The sequence below is a fragment of the Nerophis lumbriciformis genome, linkage group LG11 (assembly GCF_033978685.3).
Source record: "Nerophis lumbriciformis linkage group LG11, RoL_Nlum_v2.1, whole genome shotgun sequence".
Lineage (NCBI taxonomy): Eukaryota > Metazoa > Chordata > Actinopteri > Syngnathiformes > Syngnathidae > Nerophis > Nerophis lumbriciformis.
In genome coordinates, this window is record NC_084558.2 from 17765044 (window position 1) to 17790630 (window position 25587).

The 25587-nt window shown below is 38.7% G+C and overlaps 1 protein-coding gene across 5 annotated transcripts in view; it reads right to left on the reverse strand.

The window, feature by feature from the left end:
- Positions 1-25587, reverse strand: part of mprip (myosin phosphatase Rho interacting protein) — a 78542-nt gene that overhangs the window by 18079 nt on the left and 34876 nt on the right. For 3 of the 5 annotated variants that reach the window (XM_061967169.2, XM_061967172.2, XM_061967174.2), the window contains exons 4-15: positions 22112-22263; positions 21941-22025; positions 18381-18552; positions 17726-18170; positions 12983-13100; positions 10987-11091; positions 4488-4541; positions 2419-2487; positions 2259-2348; positions 1631-1740; positions 969-1542; positions 256-393 (exon numbers count right to left, since the gene is read on the reverse strand). In XM_061967169.2, the coding sequence (XP_061823153.1) occupies positions 256-393; positions 969-1542; positions 1631-1740; positions 2259-2348; positions 2419-2487; positions 4488-4541; positions 10987-11091; positions 12983-13100; positions 17726-18170; positions 18381-18552; positions 21941-22025; positions 22112-22263 (2112 nt within the window). The remainder of the gene's footprint in view (positions 1-255; positions 394-968; positions 1543-1630; positions 1741-2258; positions 2349-2418; positions 2488-4487; positions 4542-10986; positions 11092-12982; positions 13101-17725; positions 18171-18380; positions 18553-21940; positions 22026-22111; positions 22264-25587) is intronic. The other 2 variants (XM_061967170.2, XM_061967173.2) reach the window with 2 other exon arrangements.

The following is a 25587-nucleotide window of genomic DNA, read 5'->3' on the forward strand; positions in this document are numbered from 1 at the left end:
ACATTTATCTTATTGGGTTCAGTTTCATGGTAGTACAGACCTACAGAATGAGACAGAGAGAAGATTAATTTATTAAATAATTAGATCTCAATGTTTTAAACATGCAATGACCACATGCAAAGGCATACAGTTGTACCCCTTTTGTTTTAATGTTTTTCAAACATTAAAAACATGCAAAGGATGTTACAAAACAAAAAATAAAACATTTAACATATTCAAAAGGTAACACTCTAATTCAAGGGTGTAAGAACTCACCGGTGATATATAACCTGCCCGTATGTCCTGCTCCCTTTCCAGAGCTGTTCTCAGCTGCAGTTCCAGCTCCTGCTTGTGATTATTGGAATGAAGCAGCTGTTGGTGACAGGCTTCTAACTGTGTTTTAAGGTCCTCTATCTGGTGAAGGAGAAAGCCAAACATATGATGAGTGACTAAAGAGTAAAGACTTGCCAGTAATCCAGTGATGGTAGACCAAAACATTCATGCAAGGTCAATGTAAACTGTAAATGAGGGTTGTTTTTTATTGAAAATGTAAGGCTGGGTATTTCTAAAAACATCAACGACCTTGTCAAGTTTTTACAAGGTCTGCATTATGTTTAATAATTCTCATGCACAGTCGGGAGTACACTTAAAAGTAAGCACATTTTAGCCTAAATTTTAAAATGCTGCCCATCTTTTTTGTGCTTTTACAGCAATACATAGTTCATATATTGTTACAAGTTGCAGTTCCTGCTTCATCTACACAAGACACAAACATATGTTTTGATTCAACTATTGACGTGCACGCCACTTAAAGATAATTTGATTGGTGAAAATGACGCTGATTCCCCAAAATATGCAGGGATGTTGTGGGCATTGAACAAATTTGCAAGGCCACACATTATTGGGGAATTGGCATGAATTAGCGAGATTATTATATTTGTTTTTATTTTTATTTAAACTATTTGACAGCTAACGAATTGTAGACCTACCCCTTGCTTGTAATTTTCCAACAGCTGGTTGAGCTCTGCATTCTCTCTGGGTAGACTTGTTAAGGACAGGGACACCCTATGCTCTTCCCGTATCGGTGTCTTCTCGACCTGCCGCCAATGTTGTTCAATTACCTCCTCCACTTTCTGCTGTCTCTCCAGAAATTGAGGACCTGATGAATCATGCCCTGGGTGTCCAAGTCTATCGACACTTTCAGATTCCAGTCTCGCAGTGTCTTTGAGTGACGAATGCTCTATCGACGAGCTTGTCGCAGACTCATACCTTTTCCGTCTTTCTTCCCTCCTCCGACTGCGCTCAAGTTCTCCGAGGTCCGCCTGGAGGCTCTCTGCTTCCTGTGCCCGTTGCTGAGCCAGGGCTTGGGCAATGGGCCTGAATTCTGCCCAGTCAAAGGTTTTTGATCGACCTTCCCGTCGACGTTCACGTGCTCGGCTCTTTATGACAGTCGGAGTGGATTCTCTCTCTACAGATGAGGTTTCAGAGGATAATGAGTCATGAGTCACATCTGGTCTGATCAGACCCTCCAAAGGAGAGAATGAACCTTGGTCCTCGGTTGAGCTGAAGTACAAAAAGACAAAAAAGATGTAGTGTTCTTAGTGAATAGTGTAGTGTTAGTGAATATGTGCAGCAATACAAATGTACTTACCTTGCTACATCAGGAGCAGTTGATGGTCTGACATTTTTCATGACTGCTTGGATCCAATTCCTCCGTATCCCTGCCGTCATCGCTGAAAGTGTGTGGACTCCCTCTTGAGTCTAAACATTTATAACAAAGATAAGCTTATACAACTATATAAACATAAATACATATGCAAAGTTTAAAAAGACAATATACATTACATTTGATCTAGAATAATCATTACAAAAGCAAGAATGATAAAACACTTCCAAAACAGTAAACTACAAATTCCATTTTAACTAGAAATAAATGTAGTAGATACGCACATTTTATCCCACTTGTAGATCAATATAAAACTAAATTTTCCCACTCGTAGATAAATATAAAACATTTAAAAAAAATCTGTGGTTGCTAAATTATTGTGTTTACGATGCAGTTGGAAAACCTTTACATTTTTCCTTTTGTAACATTTGTTAGGAACAATGTATGGTTACAATATTAAAGTCAAATCCAGTAGTTAACGGTCTTTTGAGTGATGTTGTATCCATAAAAAAATCAAACAGAATGATATCTACTGTAAAGTACCGGTATATATTCTGCAGCAAATGCCATCAATGAATGAATGTACATCCTAAAACAAGAGATTTTCTCTTACTTGTATTTGGAACCCATAATTCCGTTGAGCTTGGTATTCAGTTACATTGTAGCAAGTTGACAGATCAATCTCCCCATCCAAGTCAGAGGCCTTTAAAGACAAAGAAAACATTGTATAAGTAAAGAAATTCAAATTCTAGCATGAATATATCATACCTTACCTCTTCTGCTATAGAATCCTTGTAGTACCGCAGGCTGTGATCCGTCAACACAAACCAGTATTTCTTCCACTTCAGTACATACAAGGGTAAAAAAAAATATTTTCAGGTAAAGTAGGAAAAATCTGTTGTGTAACCTATAGATATTATGTCATTGCATCACTATAGGTTCAGCTTTAAGTGTGCCTCTTACCTACTGGCAATCTATTTTTAAGGGTGCGTTCACACCACACACCAAAAATTAAAAAAACTGGATGTCTATGGATGTTCTCATTCATCCAGGTCATTGCATTCTCAGGGCATTCAATCGATCGCAACTGGACTGTTAGGTTTGTCTTAGAAGACGTTTCATCTCTCATCCAAGTAGGTTCCATGATTTCATGCTCAGACTTAAATTGGTCACATTTAGTCTTAGATTGGTCCACTAAATTGGCCCTAGTGTGTGAATGTGAGTGTGAATGTTGTCTGTCTATCTGTGTTGGCCCTGTGATGAGGTGGCGACTTGTCCAGGGTGTAACCCGCCTTCCGCCCGATTGTAGCTGAGATAGGCTCCAGCGCCCCCCGCGACCCCGAAGGGACTAAGCGGTAGAAAATGGATGGATGGATGGTCGATATGGTTGACAATATCTGACGCTACCTACTTGAGGTTTGACTTTATGTATTATTGTGCAATATTTAGTCCGCTGACAAATTCAAGTGTAAATGACAACCAAACTGTGCTAAATAAGTATCTTTTTGTAAGTATCTTTAGTAGTAAGTAGTATTTATTGTAAGTATACATATTTCAATTTTCAGGCATTCAATTGATAGCAACTGGACTGTTTGGTTTGTCATAGAGGACGTTTCGCCTCTCATCCGAGTAGGCATCATCAGTTCATGCTTAAAGACTTAGATTGGTCAGATCTCGTTTTAGATTTAGATTGGTCTAGATCTGACTAATCTAAGTGAGCATAAACTGATAAAGCCTACTAAGAAGAGAGAAATCTTCTTAGACAAACCAAACAGTCCAGTTGCGATCAATTGAATGCCTGAGAATTAAAAAAATTCACACTTGATTTTGTCAGCAAACCAAATAAAGCATAATATTGCATATGCATGAAGTCGAACCTCGAGTGGATCGCGTATGTGACGGCTAATGTTGGACATTGTTACGCATCCAAAATAACTTTATGAGCTCAGGTGTAACAAAGAGGATATACATTATCCATCCATCAATCCATCCATTTTCTACCGCTTGTCCCTTTTGGGATCACGCGGAGTGCTGGAGCCTATCTCAGCTGCATTCGGGCGGAAGGCGGGGTACACCCTGGACAAGTCGCCACCTCATCACAGGGCCAACACAGATAGACAGACAACATTCACACTCACATTCACACACTAGGGCCAATTTAGTGTTGCCAATCAACCTATCCCCAGGTGCATGTCTTTGGAGGTGGGAGGAAGCCGAAGTACCCGGAGGGAACACACGCAGTCACGGGAGAACATGCAAACTTTACACAGAAAGATCACAAGCCCGGGATTGAACTCAGGACCTTATATAAGATGAAAAAAACGTTCCTAGATACGTGTTAGAAAGAGACATTGTTTTGACAACTTCATCGACTGTAATGTGATACACATCTCCTTTGTTAGAAAGAGCAAGTGATGTTGAACTACTGTACTAGCGCTTTTCACTCTTTTTTTTAAAGATTATCACTCATCTTTTTGTTAGGTTTTTCTAACAATTGCAAAGTTTTGCTCGCATTTGGTCATATCACATCCGGTTTAGTGCGGTTAGCAAATACACTTTTTTCCCCTGAAAACTACAGAGTGCTTTCTTGAGTGGGCTGAGACCCATCTTTCAGACAGTCTCTGTACCCAATTACTGGTCCTATTTTAATTCAGCGGACTGCGTTCAAATTTAACCAAATTAACCAGAATAGCAGAGCAAATAGACGAGAATCAAACACGTTATGATACAACATTCAAAGGGCACCATGCTTTTCTAAGGCACATAAATGCTAAAAAAAAGTGCAAGGGTTATGTGGAAAAAGGCTTTATCTTAACTTGCAGAAAACCAGCAACTTAATTACCTGTCCTTCATCCAGCTTCACCATCCAGCCTTTCTTGAAGTTCAGTAAATCGGGCTACAATGTAAAAGAAAAAAGTAAATATTACAGAATTATTACTTCATTCAAGTGGAAAATATTTATTTCATCTTAAATAATTTTAAATTAACAATGTTATTTGTACAGTATTATATTTGCATTTATATAATTGAAAAAGTAATCTAACCAATACAACAACATACTCACAAACAACCCTATTTTAAATGTGTAGAAGTATTTTCCACACACATTTGTCAACAAAGTCAAACATGCTCAGTCAAATCACACAACAGCTGTGGGACAAGTTGAACCTGACCAATGGCTTGGACAATGCCGAATAAGAGATGAGATGCGGTGTCAATGCAGACCACTAGTCAGATACAACTTCTGCCTCTTTCTTTCTTGCACTGTGAGAATCCAGCCGAGGATGTTAGCTGCATCGCTTGATATTGTTGTCAACTGCTGTGATTCCAAACAGTGGGAAATAAATACATATGTGACTGGTGACCACAGGTAGCAAACGTGATGAACACGCTCAACAAACACACAAACACACATACATACAAGATAACGTACAACAAATTTAGAGTATAATGCATAATAAAAGCAGGAATCTTTGAGGCGCCTTACGTTACAATCTGATTCTGATTCTTTGGGTGACGATTCGATTCAACACGATTCTCGATTCTAACCGATTTGCGCAATGTATTATTTGGTATAATAATTATAATAAACCTTTTCAAAAGTGGTTACAGGTTACAAAATATTTTGGTTGTTGACATATGATATATGCGCACAGTGAGTAGGCATGAAAAGGCCTAAAAATTTATTTTCTAAAAGTAATTTAAAATGTTTTAACTTTTTTAAAGTGATTTGTAAAAATTATGAATCGAAGTGAAGTGAAGTGAATTACATTTATATAGCGCTTTTTCTCAAGCGACTCAACGCGCTTTACATTGTGAAACCCAATATCTAAGTTACATTTATACCAGTGTGGGTGGCACTGGGAGCAGGTGGGTAAAGTGTCTTGCCCAAGGACACAACGGCAGTGACTAGGATGGCGGAAGCGGGGATCGAACCTGCAACCCTCAAGTTGCTGGCACGGCCGCTCTACCAACCGAGCTATACCGGTTATATATCGATAATTATGAATCAGGATAAACAAGATTGCGATTCGAATGTGAACCGATTTTTGAGCACCCCTAGTGCATAGTATATGTGGCTACATGAGCATAGAAAACCCCACATTAAAACACAGAATTTAAGTGAGAAAGCTGTAGTAACCGAAAACAATCAACCTGTGTGTGAGACTCTAGGATGTGTAAAACAATATACAGTATAGTTAATAGAAACATATTGCAATAATCTAGTATACACGCAACTTTTTATGCAATTTTGTTTGAGTGTACATGCTCCTTTTACCTTCATCGCGGATCGTTACCTGAAAGGCGGTGTATTTTAGGGTAAGTAATCAGGTCAATGCATACATCAATGCAAAGATGTGCTCGCTGGCAAATTTCACTCTAATATTCGCTTCAGTTAAAATCGTTACCAAATTTTGAGCAAATAAATGGCGTACATTCAAGTAAAGCATTTAAGATTTATTACTGCATGACATTCTGACAATAAAGTCGTATTTGTGTCCAAATAGTGGGGTCCTTTTTAAGTTATTTTGAATTATTCAAGCAAGTAGTAACCTTTGATTAATCACAATTACCGGTAATCCAAATTCAAAAGTGTGATTTAAAATTAGAATTAATCTGATTTAAATAAATAGTTTGTATAAAATACATATGCATGATGGTGGGGCTCAAAAATGTCATATACAAAGGAGGAAGATACAGCAAAAAAGGGGCTCATTAAACCTCTATTCAGTATGCATCAACAAATGATCATGATTTGCTTTGTCTTTGGCTTTTGTGGCAACTCTGTATGATGCCCAGTAAAACAAATGTATGGGAATAACGCACAATTACTTTTTGTATCCCACCACAGAAGTGTACCATTAATGGGAAAAAAAATCAAAGCGATGGCAGCCTAAGAACTGTAAATTAATGTACCGGTAGTGTGGGAACAAAGCGGTCCAAGTTGCTCTCTGTTGGCAGCTGAGGACAAACTCTGACAATAATAAAATAATGAAATGGCAACAATGGAAAGTAATTGGCATTTTGTCTTTAAAGCAAACTGGTATTTTTTTACATGAACAGAATCCTACGTACTGTACCTAATCGGCCAATATCCTTGCAATTGAGGAACATAGCACTGAGCTGGCTTGAGGTCTGATGCAAACTAACTGCTCAGTCAACAATAAAAGGAGGAAAAAATATGGAGGGTAATTTGGGTCTTTATTACAGAAGCTTTTTTTTTTTTTCACTGAATCTACGTAACTTAATTTTTTAGTTAGAATAGTATATTTTTATAGTAAATGTAAATGTTAATAATTTTGAATTATGTAAACATTTGTGAGCAAATTGTGTGTGTTTATTTATTTTATTTTTTTACTAATAGTGCTTTAAAATTTAGTTGAACCCACTTCCGGTAAATTAAGACTGAAGCAATCTATCGTGTATCACAACCATCCAATGAGACGTCAAGTTGGCAGTCACGTGACACAGGTCTTATTTAAAATAAAAAAAAATTGCATTTTTAAACACACATTTTGCTCACAAATTTTTATTCAGGGCATAATTTAATGTAAAAAAATATCACTAAATTTAAATGCAAAAAATTCAGTTACATAAACTAGTGTTAAAAAAAGCTTTGGTAATAAAGACACAAAAGAATCTCCATAAAAATGTGTATGACTGGTAGGAATGTTCAAATGTGACTTAAACATTGCCTGAGTCGTTGATAAAGCTAGGATGGATTTTTTTCTATCTATGTTATTTTTTATAGGGACAATTTCTCTGTGATTGCCTGTGATTACCAAGAAAATGACAAAGGTATCAAGGGGAACGTGATGCATGTGCTGGCTTTTGTACTGCTGAGCACATGATTAAGAACACACAAATACATAAGCGTGCACAAGCATAAACAGACATAGAATGAGTGCACTGAAAATATGCGGCAAGCAAAATCCACAAACAGAAAAGTTTAGAATGAGTTCTGTAACCTGAAGAGGAGTGGGAGAGGTGGAGGCTTGGTAACAACTTCATACCATCGCATCAGAGAAACACTAGTCTTGAAGAGAGAGGTAATAAACTATAGAAATAAAATTAACACACCATCAAGTAATCTAAAAAAAGCTATACATACTAATTGCTTATTAGCCATCACTGTGTTGTTTGAATGTAGTTTAAAAATGTCCATAAAAAAATGTTTCACTGTTAGCTAACCAATCTGACCTCATAGTTCCAACAAAAAGCCCCAAGACTTTTCTAAACAGCTAAACCTTTGGCACTCATTCGAACCCTGGATCGCACAGCTTAGCAGAACAGGAGAGGCTTTGTCTGGAGACTAGCACATTGGCTTTCAAAAGTCATTTAGAGCATTTCAGTTGCAGTTAATGACAGAACTATCAAGTTTCTACCAAAGCTTGATGCCTGTTTCATAAATTAATACAAGCAGTTTCTCTTCTGTCTAACAATTGGTTTTTTACAGCAGTCTACTTTTCTCTTAGCATTAAATACATGTTTTTACACTAGCCTTGCTGATTCTCTCAGCAGTCAAGGTCATGCCAGCCTCTGCTCAGTTTGTGCATGGATGTAAGTGTACAAGAAAGGAAGGTTATGTCACATGACTAAAAATAATTGGGTACAAAAACACACTTCTTATAATATTGTCCAAAACAATATAGGGAGTATACCAAGATCCATATTCAATATCAATATTAAAAAGAAAAACTTCACTGACCTTATCAATTCATGAAAATGTAACCCCAAATATTTTTTTTTTTAAAGAAAATACAAACATGAATTTATAAAAATATATTTAAACATTTATTTCATTATGTTATATCTGATCTTCACCGATCACATACAGTAATTACTGGCCAAACCTATCAGTGTTATTCAGATCGATATGGTGTATTAATCCCTTAATAGTATTATGATGAATATCAAAGTGTTTAAATATGCTTAAACAGAGTGAACATTAACATTTTCATGGAGTGTCCTAAAACTTTCACGTGATTTCATGTACCGGTACAAAGATGAAGAATGATAGGCTACATCGTAAATATTATGATATACACAGTTAGTTGTGCCAAGTTGTTAATTAAAACAGTACTTGCAAAGTATCTATTATTTTTTCCTGGGGTAATACATTTTATTTATTGAAAATCAAATTATCTATCAGACCGATTGTGTTCATGTTTTAAGAGTCCAACTGTACCTTACCAAATATAGAATGAACCACTTAAACAGCCACAAAATGTGAACTGTGATTACACCAATTAATAGAAAGTGTTAAGTGTTGAGCATTTACGGATTTAAGCAGTGCGAACGTAAGTTTAGCAATATAAGCCAAACATTTTTAGGTGAATTTCCAGAAACTTTAGCTTATGATGGGAACCGTACACATCCTTTAAATAGCCAAAATAATACTGCCTTAATCAAGAAGATAAAAATATGTGATAACGCACCCACTTTGTCAGCTGGCAACATTGAGGAGACAGTGTAAATATAAGCTGAGTGACACTATATTCACTACACGACACGTTTAATACCCTGAACACGAAGCAGTACACATCATTCTGGCAACGCTTTTTAAAGCATATACAGTCGTGGTCAAAAGTTTACATACACTTGTAAAGAACAAAATGCCATGGCTGTCTTGAGTTTCCAATAATTTCTACAACTCTTATTTTTTTGTGATAGAGTGAGTGGAGCACATACTTGTTTGTCACAAAAAACATTCATGAAGTTTGGTTCTTTTATGAATTTATTGTGGGTCTACTGAAAATTTGACCAAATCTGTTGGGTCAAAAGTATACATACAGCAACATACATTATCAATTTTGGTGATGTAGAAAAGTTACAATCAAATCAAATTAGCTTCATGGCATGGCCTCTTAACTTCATGTGAGTGATTATGATTAACGACACCCGTTGACTTCTCTGAGCCCATTTAAATAGGGCTCATGTGATGCAGTCATTAGACTTGGTTACAAACGCGACAATGGGAAAGTCAAAGGAACTCAGCACAGATATGAAAAAACAAATCATTGACTTGAACAAGTCAGGAAAGTCACTTGGAGCCATTTCAAAGCAGCTTAAGGACCCAAGAGCAACTGCGCAGACAATTGTTCGTAAGTATAAAGTGCATGGCACAGTTTTGTCACTGCCACGATCAGGAAGAAAACGCAAGCTATCACCTGCTGCTGAGAGAAAATTGGTCAGGATGATCAAGAGTCAACCGAGAACCACCAAAAAGCAGGTCTGCAATGAATTGGAAGCTGTTGGAACACAGGTGCTCACAGTCAAGCGTGTTTTGCATCACCATGGACTGAGAGGCTATCATGCAAGAAGGAATCCCTTGCTCCAGAAGAGACACCTTAAGGCTCGTCTAAAGTTTGCTGCTGATCACATGGACAAAGATAAGACCTTCTGTAGGAAAGTTCTGTGGTCCGATGAAACAAAAATTGAGCTGTTTGGCCACAATACCCAGCAATATGTTTGGTGGAGAAAAGGAGAGGCCTTTAATCCCAGGAACACCATCCTACCATCAAGCATAGTGGTGGTATTATTATGCTCTGGGCCTGTTTTGCTGCCAATGGAACTAGTGCTTTACAGAGAGTAAATGGGACAATGAAAAAGGAGGATTACCTCCAAATTCTTCAGGACAACCTAAAATCATCAGCCCGGAGGTTGGGTCTTGGGCGCAGTTGGGTGTTTCAACAGGACAATGACCCCCAAACACACGTCAAAAGGGGTAAAGGAATGGCTAAATCAAGCTAGGATTAAGGTTTTAGAATGGCCTTCCCAAAGTCCTGACTTAAACCCCCTTTGAGAACATGTGGACAATGCTGAAGAAACAAGACCATGTCAGAAAACCAACAAATTTAGCTGAACTGCACCAATTTTGTCAAGAGGAGTGGTCAAAAATTCAACCAGAAGCTTGCCAGAAGCTTGTGGATGGCTACCAAAAGCGCCTTATTGCAGTGAAACTTGCCAAGGGACATGTAACCAAATATCAACTTTGCTGTATGTATACTTTTGACCCAGCAGTTTTGGTCACATTTTCAGTAGACCCATAATAAATTCATAAAAGAACCAAACTTCATGAATGTTTTTTGTGACCAACAAGTATGTGCTCCAATTACTCTATCACAAAAAAATAAGAGTTGTAGAAATTATTGGAAACTCAAGACAGCCATGACATTATGTTTTTTACAAGTGTATGTACAATTTTGACCACGACTGTAACAATCGAACAAAGGGTTCCTAGGGCAAGAATGACATTGTTACAAGAAACAACACAAACTATATGATAATGTAGATAGCAAGACTAATTTACAATAGCAAAAGGAAGATAAATCACTCACTGTCATGACTGACTCGGTGGTCCTTCGGTCAAGGGACTTGGCTCTCCGAAGAGGTGGTAAAGTGGAGGGGAAATCCCGACCTTGACCCATGACAGCCCTCTGCTCCTAAAGGGATACATGTACCGGTATATAAGTGAGCATATTCAAGTTTTTGTTAAATGGAGTTGAATTTAAAATTATACAACCTACTTCTTTTACTGTATTAACATATATATATATATATATATATATAACAATGGATTCGATTTATATAGCGCTTTTCGAGACACTTAAAGCGCTTCACAGAGAAGTGAGAACCCATCATTCATTCACACGTGGTGGTGGTAAGCTACTTTCATAGCCACAGCTGCCCTGGGGTAGAGTGACGGAAGCATGGCTGCCAGTTTGCGCCTACGGCCCCTCCGAGCACCACCCATCATTCATCATTCATTCACCAGTGCGAGCGGCACTGGGGGCAAGGGTGAAGTGTCCTGCCCAAGGACACAGCGGCAGCGATTTGGATGTCAAGAGGCGGGGAGCGAACCTGCAACCCTCAGATTTCTGGCACTGGTGGAGTTCCCAGACATATCGAACTATCTTGTGCTGCAGACATCCTTCTACACAACACAACAGATGGAAACTTGGAAAAGTACGGAGGTCTACAACTTCACTGTGTGTGGCTGGGTCAAGGAAATTGCTATCAGGACTCTCCCTGATAAATATGCATCGTTTTTGCTCGAGTAAGGTTGCATTTCTTTATTTAACTTCGCATTTACAGCCATGTTTGTTGCTTTGTTCTTGTTGCATGCGCCGTTTACGAGTGTGCGTGGTTTCCCCGTCTTTATCAAAATATGCATATAGATGTCAACATTGTGTATGGGCTGAAAGCTTCATTTACAATTGCTCTTTGGTAAAAGCCTAAATCTTTTAGGTTTTGCTCACATTTGCTTTCTTTTATTTAGGCTAGCGAAGTTGTTGCTTTTTCAAACACTAGTGGCGCAATTTTGTTTTAAGAAATACAATTAATGTCAAAATAATACTTAAATGGCAAATACAAAACCTTTAAAGGCTATTAAACAAACCTTTAACGGAGTGATCAATGCAAACTCATGCATTCTTCAATTCTGCTCCCTTGAAGTGCGTGCCACTTTTCTCGTTGTCGTTTCGTAAAATCTTGCACCCTTCCACCCTTTTTGATTAACTCTCGAGGAACTCTGAAGAAACATTTATAATTTTTACGATTTGAACGGTTCGTACAGCTGGAAACAACGCAAGCATAGTGCATTTTTCTTTGAGTACCCATTGAGAACAGACGCTGGCTTGACCACCAAACATATTTAATAAACCTGACATGAGCTGGACGTGACGTCATGTAAATCCAAGCAATACTTTGTATGCCCGTGATTCTCCATGGCATGCAGATGTTGCGCAAATTTGACAGTTTAAAATAAACACAAAAAAACTATCTTTGACGTCGATTAAATAATGTGTCCAGGAAACAAGAAGGTAGTGGTAGTTTGTTAATATTATAACCACAGACGTGTACCTGCAGCGCCTTTGTCTGCACACACATTATTTGTTGCATAAGTGAAAAACAGCTGGCCAAACAAGGAAAACCTATTCAACAGTATCAAAAATAGTGGGGGGGGGAGCATGGTGGGAAAAGGATGCGAAATCCACAGGGGAATCCCACCAAAGAATGGAAACTGGAAATGAGTACAACACGCCTGGGTGACCTTTGACCCACAAACTAAACAAAGACAGAATAGAATGAGGAAAAGATGGAGGGAACAGAGACAGAAGAAAAAATATAGGAAGATGAGAAGGGCACATGTCAGAAGAGGGGGAAGAAGCATGTCCAAAAACTAAGCTCATACATGCCCTGCCATGTGATGTTTTTTTAAAAACTGCTGTTTACAAATGACTCCCTATGTATTGTAAATTGCTTTACAACACCGACTTGGTTTGCTCAAACATGAACTCACGAAACACACACCAGCAAAATAGTAAGCTTTACCTCTCGGTGGAAACGTCTGTGTTCACTGCGGCCTTGTCTGCTTCCACTCTCTTCCACCTCCATTTTCTCTTGATTCTCAAGCTCCAGGGCTTCCAACTTCTCAATAACACCAGAGCGACTGTGAATAAACATTGTAGCATTACCATACAGTGTTTGAAAAGCTGATATCAGATTCTAAAATACAACATTTTTAATGAGCACGCAGCTGAAGTACAATATAGAGGAAGACATATTTATTTCCCAAAATGTGTGCATTTCAGAGTCTGTTTAAAACAGGTTTTTTTTAAATAAGGATATTGCTAATGTAATGTGCTTTGCGACCGACTAACTTTAGTGCAGTCAGCTGCAATGTTTTGAACCTAATGAGGTCAAGTACTGTCAAAAAAATGGATGGATAGTATTGAGAATGTAAATACAAAAATAATACATCCATCCTTCCAACCATTTTCTACCACTTGTCCCTCTTGAGGTCAAGGGGGGCAGGGGGGAGCCTATCCTGGCTGCATTCGGGCAAAAGGATGGCACATAGCTCAACACCAACTGCACTACACATAACATTTAATAAAAGTAATGATTGTGACATATTCATCTCCAGTAGTCTCTTAGTGAAAACATTGAAAACACATGCAGTGCGGTTGTTTAATTGTTGACATTAAAAATCACTAACTTGTCCTACAGTGTGCTTTGGGCGATAAATACTTTTATTGAAAAAATGGCAGGAAATGAAGAGGGAATAAAAAACTGTCATAATGAAAGCATAGATGCAGAGGTTAAATGGAGCAGGAAACGGACTCTGGGAGGAAAACTATGACCCCCTCTTGGTTTGTTTGAAAAGTCTTTACTGTGTGTATGTGGATGTGGGACTTTTAGCCTCCCCACTCCCCATCAGGCAGATTACTAAATGGAAAGTACACTGTGTAGATTTATATTCCATGATTCCAGTAAGTGTTGTAACGACTGATAAAAGAAGTATGCAACAACAGATTCTCTGAGAAGCACACGTAATAACGATGCTCACGATCCTTGTATGTCTTCATTCAGCAGATATAATCATACTGTCATTTATTTTCCTTTTCAAACAAACCACAACAGTTGGAGGAGTTTATGTATGAGCACCAAAAACGCTGTGCGTCACAGAAGAGTGAGTGTATGTGTGTCTTATTCTGGCTCAACGTCGTCAACCAAGCAATTAATTTGGAAGAAAATTGGGCAAAGTTTAAATGAAATGCAACATCTGTTAGTAAGGCCACAAAGCGGTTATAAGGCTAAATATATCCCTTCTCGTATCTGTAAATTGATATGCATGTAAATGTGTTGTGGCTTTCATGCAAGGCACCCTTGTTTCCACTCTTTTCAGTTACTGCTATTAAGATTTAAGGGACAACTACAAAAGCAAGTGTATCCCACCTGACACGTTTGAGATGTTCACATAGATTACGACTAGAAAGTAGACAATGAGCTTCAATTATTAGCATAAACAAAGCATTAGTAACAATTTATATATACAGTACATATAGCTGTACATTTGTAAATTGGAAAATTGGCATTTTCCCCTTATTATTTTTGTTTTACAGTTTTTTAAATCCGTATTTCATGTATTTATTTACATTTTACCCTGCGTGCTGTTCTGTTGAAGTCACTACTATCTTGTATACTGCATACAATGTTGCTGCTACTGGAACTTTAAGATCCCTGAGAGCACATGGCAAAGAACTCAATACAATTTTATTTGATCTATCAAATCACTTAAATGACCAACTTTTTTTTTACCTGTTGGCACTATTTTTGTGTATTTGCGATCCTCATAAGCCCTGAAAATTTTAAATCAAACCGTGGAGGCATGGCGAATATATCTTATAAAACAATCTTACCCTCCTTCATATTTGCTTTGATTAGCTGGTGGTGTATTTGTCCCTGTTTACGTCAGCGGATATCTCTATGTATGGTAGAGGTTTTCTCAAAGAGCTTTGTGCGAGTCCGCCATTTTTATTCAGTTGTAGTCCAAAGTTGTAGTCAGTGAGTTCCTTCTTTGTCTCTATCCTACTGTTGTGGAGCAAACTACAACATAGCTGACGGGGCGAAGACGCAGTCGAAGTGGAGGCACGTAAATAAGACTGCCCACAAAAGAGACAGTCGTAAAGCAGCTTGAAGATGGTCTGTAAAACAAAATCTATGCAAAATTTTGACTAAAGAACCACCATTACATACAGTATTATGTAGACTACAGTGTTTTAAATATAGAAAAAACATATAATGACCACTTTTAAATAAGAGATGTAATTGCTTTAAATTAAGAAAAATAACATTTCCACCTGTGTTGTATGCAAACATTACCTTTCAAGTCCTGCAAAGACATTTTGTTTGACCGATCTTGCTGGCAAATGCCTCTCAGTCCCCTAAATGTGTGTACTTAATTTCACGTTTAATCTTTTCAAGTCTATCAAACCAATGGAGTCAAACTTTTCAAGAACAACATCACCTAGTGATGTGCCTGCTGAAAAAAAAATTGCACAGGCAACTAACAAGCTGATAATGATAACTGTGCTGTAGGACTAGACGATTATGGCAAAAATAATAATAATGATTATTTTTGATTGATATTGTAATCATAATAAATAACATAATTAATCAGTAATTTAGGAACTTTTTAATTTATAAATAAACAAACATTAGTAACAAATAAACAAAAAGTAAAACACATTTATTTTTTCTATTTTAATTGTATTTAATTCCGTTTTTTTACCTTTTATACTTATTTATCACCAAAGAATGCATGCTTTTTGCATCAAATAAAGTTGAATAAAATGTTTGTTAATTAAATGCAAAAATACTTGCATTTAATTACCAGTATTTTAGGTCAAAGCACAATCATTTTACAAATTAATCAATAAGTGCTTTAAGTATATTATGCTTGTGTACGGTACTTTATTCAAACCTTTATTTTGTTAGCGCAGTCAGACCGGATGTGGCGTACCACACTCTTATTGTGAAGGGAGAAATTGTGCTCTGCTGCTGTTCTCAGCTTGACGATTAGTAATTTGAGGCTGTAAAAAAAGAGAGAACGCCTCTCAAGTTGCAACTGCTGTTCTGTTTGTACATTGATCTTACATCGATGATGTCGGTCACAACAACACAAGCAGATGAGGGTGTTTGGATTGTTCTTGCTCGCTTTAGCACCTTAGATTTGTCGCTGTTGCAAGTGTCCGTCTCGACAATGTTTAGTTCAGGACGTGGCGGTTGAGTGTGTCAGGGATGAATGAGCGGTACTGGACACATTATTTTCCCAAACAAATGTTCTTCTCCTCACAATGACATCATGTCAGCTACATTTATGTCAATTTCCCTGATACTCTGCGTTTAACAACGTATTTAGTTTTATTTTATGTGACTCCGTTCACGGTTACGTGAACGCGGAAATAATTTTTCTTACTGCTTTTGTTGAGTTTAGTGATTATTGATTAGGCATATTAGCGCTGTGTCAAATAAACGGTAGCAGCCATGGTGATATTCCAAACTTCTAGTAGACATGCTCTTTTTTTTCCACTCATTCGCTCCTCATTGGTTTCACAGTCAGAAGCTACGGAATTTGCATGCACGTTGCGCGGCCCAATAATCATTTTTTTCAATTATTATATTTTCATGATCGCAAGAAGCCATAATCAAAATCAAAATCTGATTAATTGTCCAGCCCTACTGTGCTGTCCAGTATATCTTGTTTTCTGACACTTTTGAATACCCTGTTGGAACGAAGTTAAAAGGTGGCAAAATTTGTTGAGCCCTACAAAGTGTTCTCCTGTAAGTATTGTACCTACAACACACCAGCTGTTTGTTTGTACACAGATCGTTGCTGTATTTTTGATTGCCAAATTTAAAGGTATTGAAATCACGACGTAAAATCGGCAACGGTAATCGGTAGAATGTAAATGGCATATCCAAAGTAAATTAGCAACGAGCTAATTCAAAAAGTGGAGCATTACTTTCGAGCGCTTTCTATTAGGCATGCTTTCTTTGTTGGCGTTGAACATTGCAACATTACCAAGAAACATTTCTCTATGAATTTGCCTGACCGGTGCCAAATTTGCAACAGGATGTGATGTCACATGCAACCTAGGTATTGAAAATTGGTACTCGGTAGAACAGACAGAATTCAGTCGAATTCGGTACAAATCCCTAACGGGAGGGTTGCATGTTTTGACAAATGTTCAACTTTTTATGCGCAACAAAAAAAATAAAAAAAATAAAAACTACAATCTCGATTAACACTAACATCATGGAATCTAATCTCAAAACGATGCTGATTATTTACATTTCATTTCATAAGCTGCCTCAAACAAACGGTGCCATTGTATTCAAGGACTCATGCTGCACTGTTGTTGACATGACAGCCAACATTTCCTCCTCGCTCGTCTTATCCCCCGGCAAGCCTTAGCGAGTTTGCCCCACTTCATTGGCTGTCATTAGTAAACTTGGGATTGGAACAATTGCATTAAATAATAGATTTTTCTCTTGACTTGTCTTTTTCATTTTTTTATTATACAATCAAAAAAGTTTTAAGCAAAAATTATTGTGATTCACAATTTTTGCAAAATCGTGCAGCAATTCCTGAAAAGACAAGTTTCAAAAAGGGGTGTCCTAATTTTAAAATTACTGTATAGTGTTAGTCCTGCAATGTGAAAAGACAGAAGGGGCTGTTCGACACATACTGGTGTTTGAGGAAAACCTATGTAGATGTAAGACACTGACCTCCTCTCCGGGCTGAGGACAGCCTCCCTCTCTTGTCTGTCAGGGCTCCTAAAACGGCTCCTCTTCTCTGCCTTTCGTTCCTCGACCTCCAGCTTTCGAGATCGATGTGTGTCGTGGTGGCTGTATAAATGGTTTCCCCTCTGATTGGCTGGGTGGCTTTCAGTGCTGGTCACTGTGCTGCCGCTGGCATCGGAGTCCAGAGAGCTTACAGAACCACTGATGTGAGAACCATTTGAAAGCAGTGAGCTGCCAGAGGGAAAGGGGTCACTGGGAGCTGGAGAGAGGCAGCGGGGTACACCCCCCAGGCTGGAGCAGGAGCCTGTTGGGGAAAGGAGGTCACTGGGCGGCTGTGGCACAGAACCGTGCAGCACCCCGCTACCCTGGTCCACCTCATCACCATTCACTGAGCCAGCGTCAGACTCATGTCTGACAGTTATACATTCACCTAAAAAATAATTCAAATAGGACGGTGATTATTTTTTTTGTGTAATGTTACTATAGAAACTCAGACAAACTAAGTTAATGTTGTGATGTTTGCATCACGGATTTAAAACTCTGGATAGCCACATTTTCAAAAAAGGTTACTGGCAAAACAATAAACATATCAAAAATACTTTACGACAACATACAACTATTACGTGTTATTTATCCTTGCCTGAAGGAAGTGGCGGCGATCCTGGGGGCAGCTCAGCAGGGGTCCAGACTGTAGCCACTTCCGCCTCTCTTTGGTTCAGCTCTTCCTGCCAGATGATGGAACTGGAGTCTGGAACCTTCTCTGCCTCAGGGATGCCCAAACCAGTCACTGCTACTTTGGCTGGGCCTGGCTCCTGTGTGCAGACAGGCAAGACAAAAGAAAGGCTCTGTGCTTAAAATTATAGCAGCAACCAAAAAATTTAAAATACTGTGCATCCACAAAGTATTCAGAGCGCTTCACTTTTTCCCCATTGTGTCATAACCTTATTCCCAAATATTATAAATACATTTTTGTCCTCGAAATTCTACACACAAGACCCCATAATGACAATTTGAAAACAATAAAAAAATTACATGTACATAAGTATTCACAGCATTTGCTCAATACTTTGTTGATGCACTTTTGGCAGCAATTACAGCCTCAAGTCTTTTTGAATACGATGCCACAAGCTTGGCATAAACATCTTTGTGCAGGTGTGCCCATTCCTCTTTGCAGAACCTCTCCTGCTCCATCAGATTGAATGGGAAGTGTTGGTTTTCATCCAGGATGTCTCTGTACATTGCTGCACTCATCTTTCCCTTTATCCTGGCTAGTCTCTCAGTTCGAGTCGCTGAAAACATCCCCACAGCATGATGCTGCCACCAATATGCTTCACTGTCGGGATGGTATTGGCCTGGTGATGAGCGGTGGTTTCCTCCAAATATGATGCCTGGCATTCACGCCAAAGAGTTCAATCTTTGTCTCATCACACCAAATGGTTTTATTTATACTGGTCTGAGAGTCTTTCAGGTGCATTTTGGCAAACATTTTACTAAGCAATATCCTCCATCTGGCCACTCTACCATACAGGCCTGATTGGTGGATTGCTGCAGAGATGGTTGTCCTTCTGGAAGGTTCTCCTCTCTCCACAGAGGAATGCTATACATCTGACAGAGTGACCATTGGGTTCTTCGTCACCTCCCTGACTAGACTAAGATGAATGCAGCAATGTACAGAGACATCCTGTATGAAAACCAACAGTTCCCATCAAAACTGATGGGCTTGAGGGGTGCAGCAAAGAGGAATGGGCAAAACTGCCCAAAGATAGGTGTGCCAAGCTTGTGGCATCGTATTAAAAAGACTTGAGGCTGTAATTGCTGCCAAAGGTGCATCAACAAAGTATTGAGCAAATGCTGTGAATACTTATGTACATGTGATGTTAGTAGTAGTAGTAATAGTCTATCTCTTTTTGATGAAATAACAGAGGAATTATTACGGCGTGTAAGTGGGATAAAACAAACAACATGTTTACTTGACCCACTTCCTGGGAAACTTATCAAGGAACTGTTTGTAATATTAGGTCCATCAGTGCTAAATATTATAAACGTATTACTTTCCCCTGGCACTGTTCCCCTAGCATTAAAAAATGTGGTTATTCGTCCTCTGCTCAAAAGATCTAACCTCGATCCTGACCTCATGGTAAACTACATTTACCACCTTCCCTTTATTTAGAAAATCCTCGAAAAAATTGTTGCACAGCAGCTAAATGAATACTTAGCGTCTAACAATCTCTGTGAACCTTTTCAATCCGGTTTCAGGGTAAATCCCTCTACGGAGACAGCCCTCGCACAAATGACTAATGATCTATTGCTAACTATGGATTCTGATGCGTCATCTATGTTGCTGCTTCTTGATCTTAGCGCTGCTTTCGATACTGTCAATCATAATATTTTATTAGAGCGTACCAAAACACGTATTGGTATGTCAGACTTAGCCTTGTCTTGGTTTAACTCTTATCTTACTGACAGGATGCAGTGCGTCTCCCAAAACAATGTGACATCGGACTATGTTAAGGTAACGTGTGGAGTTCCCCAGGGTTCGGTTCTTGGCCCTGCACTCTTTAGTACCTACATGCTGCCGCTAGGCGACATCATACGCAAATACGGTGTTAGCTTTCACTGTTATGCTGATGACACCCAACTCTACATGCCCCTAAAGCTGACCAACACGCCGGATTGTAGTCAGCTGGAGGCGTGTCTTAATGAAATTAAACAATGGATGTCCACTAAATTTTTGCAACTCAACGCCAAGAAAATGGAAATGCTGATTATCGGTTCTGCTAGACACCGACATATATTATATTTAATAATACCACCTGAACATTTTACAACCAAACAATTACACAAGGCGACTCTGTAAAGAATCTGGGTATTATCTTCGACCCAACTCTCCCGTTTGAGTCACACATTAAGAGTGTTACTAAAACGGCCTTCTTTCATCTCCGTAATATCGCTAAAATTTGTTCCATTTTGTCCACTAGCGACGCTGAGATCATTATTCATGCGTTCGTTACGTCTCGTCTCGATTACTGTAACGTATTATTTTCGGGTCTCCCTATGTCTAGCATTAAAGGATTACAGTTGGTACAAAATGCGGCTGCTAGACTTTTGACAAGAACAAGAAAGTTTGATCATATTACGCCTATACTGGCTCACCTGCACTGGCTTCCTGTGCACTTAAGATGTGACTTTAAGGTTTTACTACTTACGTATAAAATACTACACGGTCCAGCTCCAGCCCATCTTGCTGATTGTATTGTACCATATGTCCCGGCAAGAAATCTGCGTTCTAAGAACTCTGGCTTATTAGTAATTCCCAGAGCCCAAAAAAAGTCTGCGGGCTATAGAGCGTTTTCTATTCGGGCTCCAGTACTATGGAATGCCCTCCCGGTAACAGTTAGAGATGCTACCTCAGTAGAAGCATTTAAGTCCCATCTTAAAACTCATTTGTATACTCTAGTCTTTAAATAGACCCCCTTTTTAAAGACCAGTTGATCTGCCGTTTCTTTTCTTTCTCCTCTGCCCCCCTCTCCCTTGTGGAGGGGGAGACACACAGGTCCGGTGGCCATGGATGAAGTGATGGCTGTCCAGAATCGGGACCCGGGGTGGACCGCTCGCCTGTGCATCGGTTGGTTACATCTCTGCGCTGCTGACCCGTCTCCGCTTGGGATGGTTTCCTGCTGGCCCCACTATGGACTGGACTCTCACTATTATGTTAGATCCACTATGGACTGGACTTTCACAATATTATGTCAGACCCACTCGACATCCATTGCTTTCGGTCTCCCCTAGAGGGGGGGGGCAACATATGCGGTCCTCTCCAAGGTTTCTCATAGTCATTCACATCGACGTCCCACTGGGTTGAGTTTTCCTTGCCCTTATGTGGGCTCTATACCGAGCATGTCGTTGTGGCTTGTACAGCCCTTTGAGACACTTGTGATTTAGGGCTATTTAATAAACATTGATTGATTGATTGATTGATTGATGTTTTTTATTTTTAATACATTTGCCAAATTAAAAAAACATAAACCTTTTCCCATTTTCATTATGGGGTATTACGTGTAGAATTTTGACAACAAAAATGAATCTAATCCATTTGGGAATAAGGTTGTCACATAACAAAATGTGGAAAAGTTAAGTGCTGTGAAAACTTTCCAAAGCACTCTATGTAAGACACAACAAAAAACCCTTTAATAGAAATACCTGTGAGGTTGTAGGCTCCACCTTGCGTTTCTTTTTCTGGTTCTGTTTATTTGTGCGTGGATACACAACCAGTTGTTCAGTCCAGCTGAAGAGAGGTTAACAATTATGTTTCAAAATGAGAAAAAAAATAGTTCAAGGAAGAACTACGATCAGTGATATTAAAACACTTACCCATTAATTATTTCTTTATTTTCTCCTCTGATGAAGTACTCCTGTTCTGGGGTGATGATGCATAAAGAGTTTTTCTGGCCTGTCTTGGGCTCAGCGTCAATGACATCAGAACAAAGGTTCATGTTCACTGTTCCCTGAGGCAGTGTGCTTGGCTGAAAGTGAAAATACATAACATATTTTTGGTTAATAGGAAAACTTTTTAAAATAAACTTTTAACCAAATTTCTAGGGGTGCACAATAATTATTGAACCTATAATTACCAGGTCGATATAGAAAATTATGACTGATAATATGACACCATAAAAAAAAGCTCAGATAAACGGTTAAAAATTTTTAAATCAATGCTCCAATAAAGTGAGATTACCCATACTGTGCTGTAGGGGGGTTAGGATGAACTAATTAGGGGTCGACCGATTATCGCCGTCGAAATTTGGTATTTTGACGTATATCGGCATCAGCCTTTTTTTCTATCTGTATTGGCTTTTTTGTAAGTATTAATAATGAATAGCAATATTTACCTCTACTATCATTATTACTGTCATTTTAAATGTAACAATCATCAAACAAGAGTGTGCCTTTTTTAAATCCGATGGGCCTATTTAAAACTGGTTATTTTGGCGCAATTGCAGCTCACGCCTCTTTCTCCAGCATTGTCCTGCCCACGGCACCATCTCTGATCGATTACGCAAACCACACACGGGTAAGAGGCAGAACCAATCAGAAGCCTAGGTCTCTTACAGTGGTCTCAAACATACGGCGAACAGTGTACAGAAACTTTGGTGGGTGTCAGGATGTGTCAAAGGTACGTAAACACAAAAAACGCTCCCGAAATTGTAATAAACATCCATGTCGTCTACATGTCACAACTACTGGTAACGTTATTATGAGCATAATACCATAACAACCTAATAAACATCAGCGGAAGCTCTGCTAGCTCATAGCTTACGACATATCTGTGATTCACTTGAAGCAAAGCTGATGAAAATATTGATGCGGAAACAATCCGTGATCGTAGATTGTAGAAGCATGTTTGTGCGACTTGCAAAACATGCAAGGAAGTTTCTTTCTGCACCACACTCATTAGTGACGAGTGAGCACATCTTCAGCGAAATCTCTGCAATTTACAAACACAAGAGTAGCCATCTCATTGGAGCACATGCTGAACAACTTTGCTTTTAGCACCATGATCTCGTGCTGCTTAATTAGGACTACTAATTGATCGCCAGTCGTCTACATCGCTAAAAGACAAATCTAAGGAAGAGAATCCCTTTGCCATTTTCCACTAGTTTTTTAATATATAAATCGCTCACTTGAATATTCCCTCTTCTCCGACTCTCGTGTTGTGATTTCCCTTCTTGGTTCGATGACCCGCCCTATCTTACCTCTGATTGGCCTGTCCGAAATGTTTTGCCATAATCTTAACCAATCGTGACTCATCATAGTAAACCAACCAACAAATCATGAATTTTCTTATACGTAAACCAACCAATCATCATTGAGGTTTCCCGTATATTTTGTCCCCTGCCTGTGGAGTTGCTTTGCTACGTAGCTTCGATTTTAAAGTTAATAATTTTTAATAGAAAACCGTAGTTTTTACCACTGGATTATCAAAAACCGTACTCATTACGGGAAAACCGTAGTTGTTGGCAGGTATGGCAAAAAAACGGATCAAGATATTGACACACATTGTAGGTCGGAAAAAACGGAACATATTTTTTTATATTTTTACAGAGATAAAAAAAGATGGATTTCCGACTATAGACGGAAAAATCACATGCCTGATATTTGGACAATTTTGACCAGTATATTAGGTCTAAGCATAATAATTTTGTAAATATATCAAAAAGTGCTTGGGTACATTATGCTTGTGCAAGGTACTGTTAGCCCAGTCAGACCGGATGTGGCACACTATTATTGTGAAGGGGGGAAGTGTGCTGCTGTGTGTGTCTCATCTTGACGAGTTAAGAGGCGACTCACTTGAGGCTTTTAAAAAAAGAGAGCCTCTCAAGTTGTGACCACTGTTTATACATGCATTAATGTTACATCAATGATGACGTTCACAACAACACAAGCAGATGAGATAAGTTGTGGGTGTATGGATTGTTCTTGTTAGCATTAGCTTTGTAGTTAATTTGCCGTTTCAAGTGGGCGTCTCAGCATTGTTTGGTTCAGGACAGGGCGGTTGAGAGTGTCGAGGATAAGTGAGCGCTACTGGACGCATTGTTTTCCCAAACAAATGTTTATTCTCCTCACAATGACAACATTTCACTTAAATTTATATCAATTTCCCAAATATTACTTTGCATTTATCTGCGTATTTCGTTTTATTGGCCAATTACGTGACTCCATCTGCGGATATGTTAATGCAGACATCACATGCCTTACTTTTCTGTTGAGTTTAATGACTATTGATTAGGCATACTAGGGTTATGTCAAATAAAAGTAGTAACCATGGTGGGATCCCACACTTCTACTACTCATGCTCTTTTTTTCACTCATTCGCTCCTCATCTGTTTCACTGTCACATGCTCTGGAAATTGCATGCACATTGTGTCGCCCATTAACTGATTTTTTTCCCCCGAGTATTCTATTTTCATAATCGTGAGAAGCCATAATCAAAATCTAAATTAATATCTGATTAATACCCCGCCTTCCGCCCGATTGTAGCTGAGATAGGCTCCAGCGCCCCCCGCAACCCCAAAGGGAATAAGCGGTAGAAAATGGATGGATGGATGGATTGTCCAGCCCTACAATATGTCTATAATACATTTTATTGTAAATAAATAGCGGCTCCAAATATCTGTTATCGGCCTCCCTCACTACTAATAATCTGTATCGGTAGTGCAAAAACCATATTGGTCAACAAACGCTCCTACCTTGTGGAATGTAAAACTGTAAACTGCCCCGAAGATCACAGGACCTTAGTGTTAACAAACATGACGTGCGGGACTTCTCTAATCATCAGATAAAGACAACCTGCGTGCCGCCTGAACCAAATGCCCTGCCCAACACTCCTCGAGGAAAGCAAAAACTACCTGCCTACAACCCATCAAACCTCACTAGTCAACCACTTGTATCGGTGTCGTATTACAGTGCTAAGTAAGTACAGACTCATTCAACTGCAACAAGTGCTCCACAGTACAATTGTGCAAGTAACATTTTTGTACGTAATGTAGCATCTTGACAAAAGCACACAAATTCTGACGCTTCTTTTAAATTTTATTTACAACTTCATCCTAGCCGGTAGCCCTACAAAAACACACCACTTACTCATGACAGTTACGGCGAGTGAGGTTGCATTTAGGAACACCCAGAATTTTGAGCATCAACAGTACAACTCAAGTCGTTTTTTTGAATGTTCTCTATGTTCAGTATTGCTGCAATAATTATGACAATTTGTTTTTAAGATTTTATTTCTTATTTTTGAATGTGTTTAATTTAAATAATGATCACTCGTCTGGTCAACCTAAATGTTA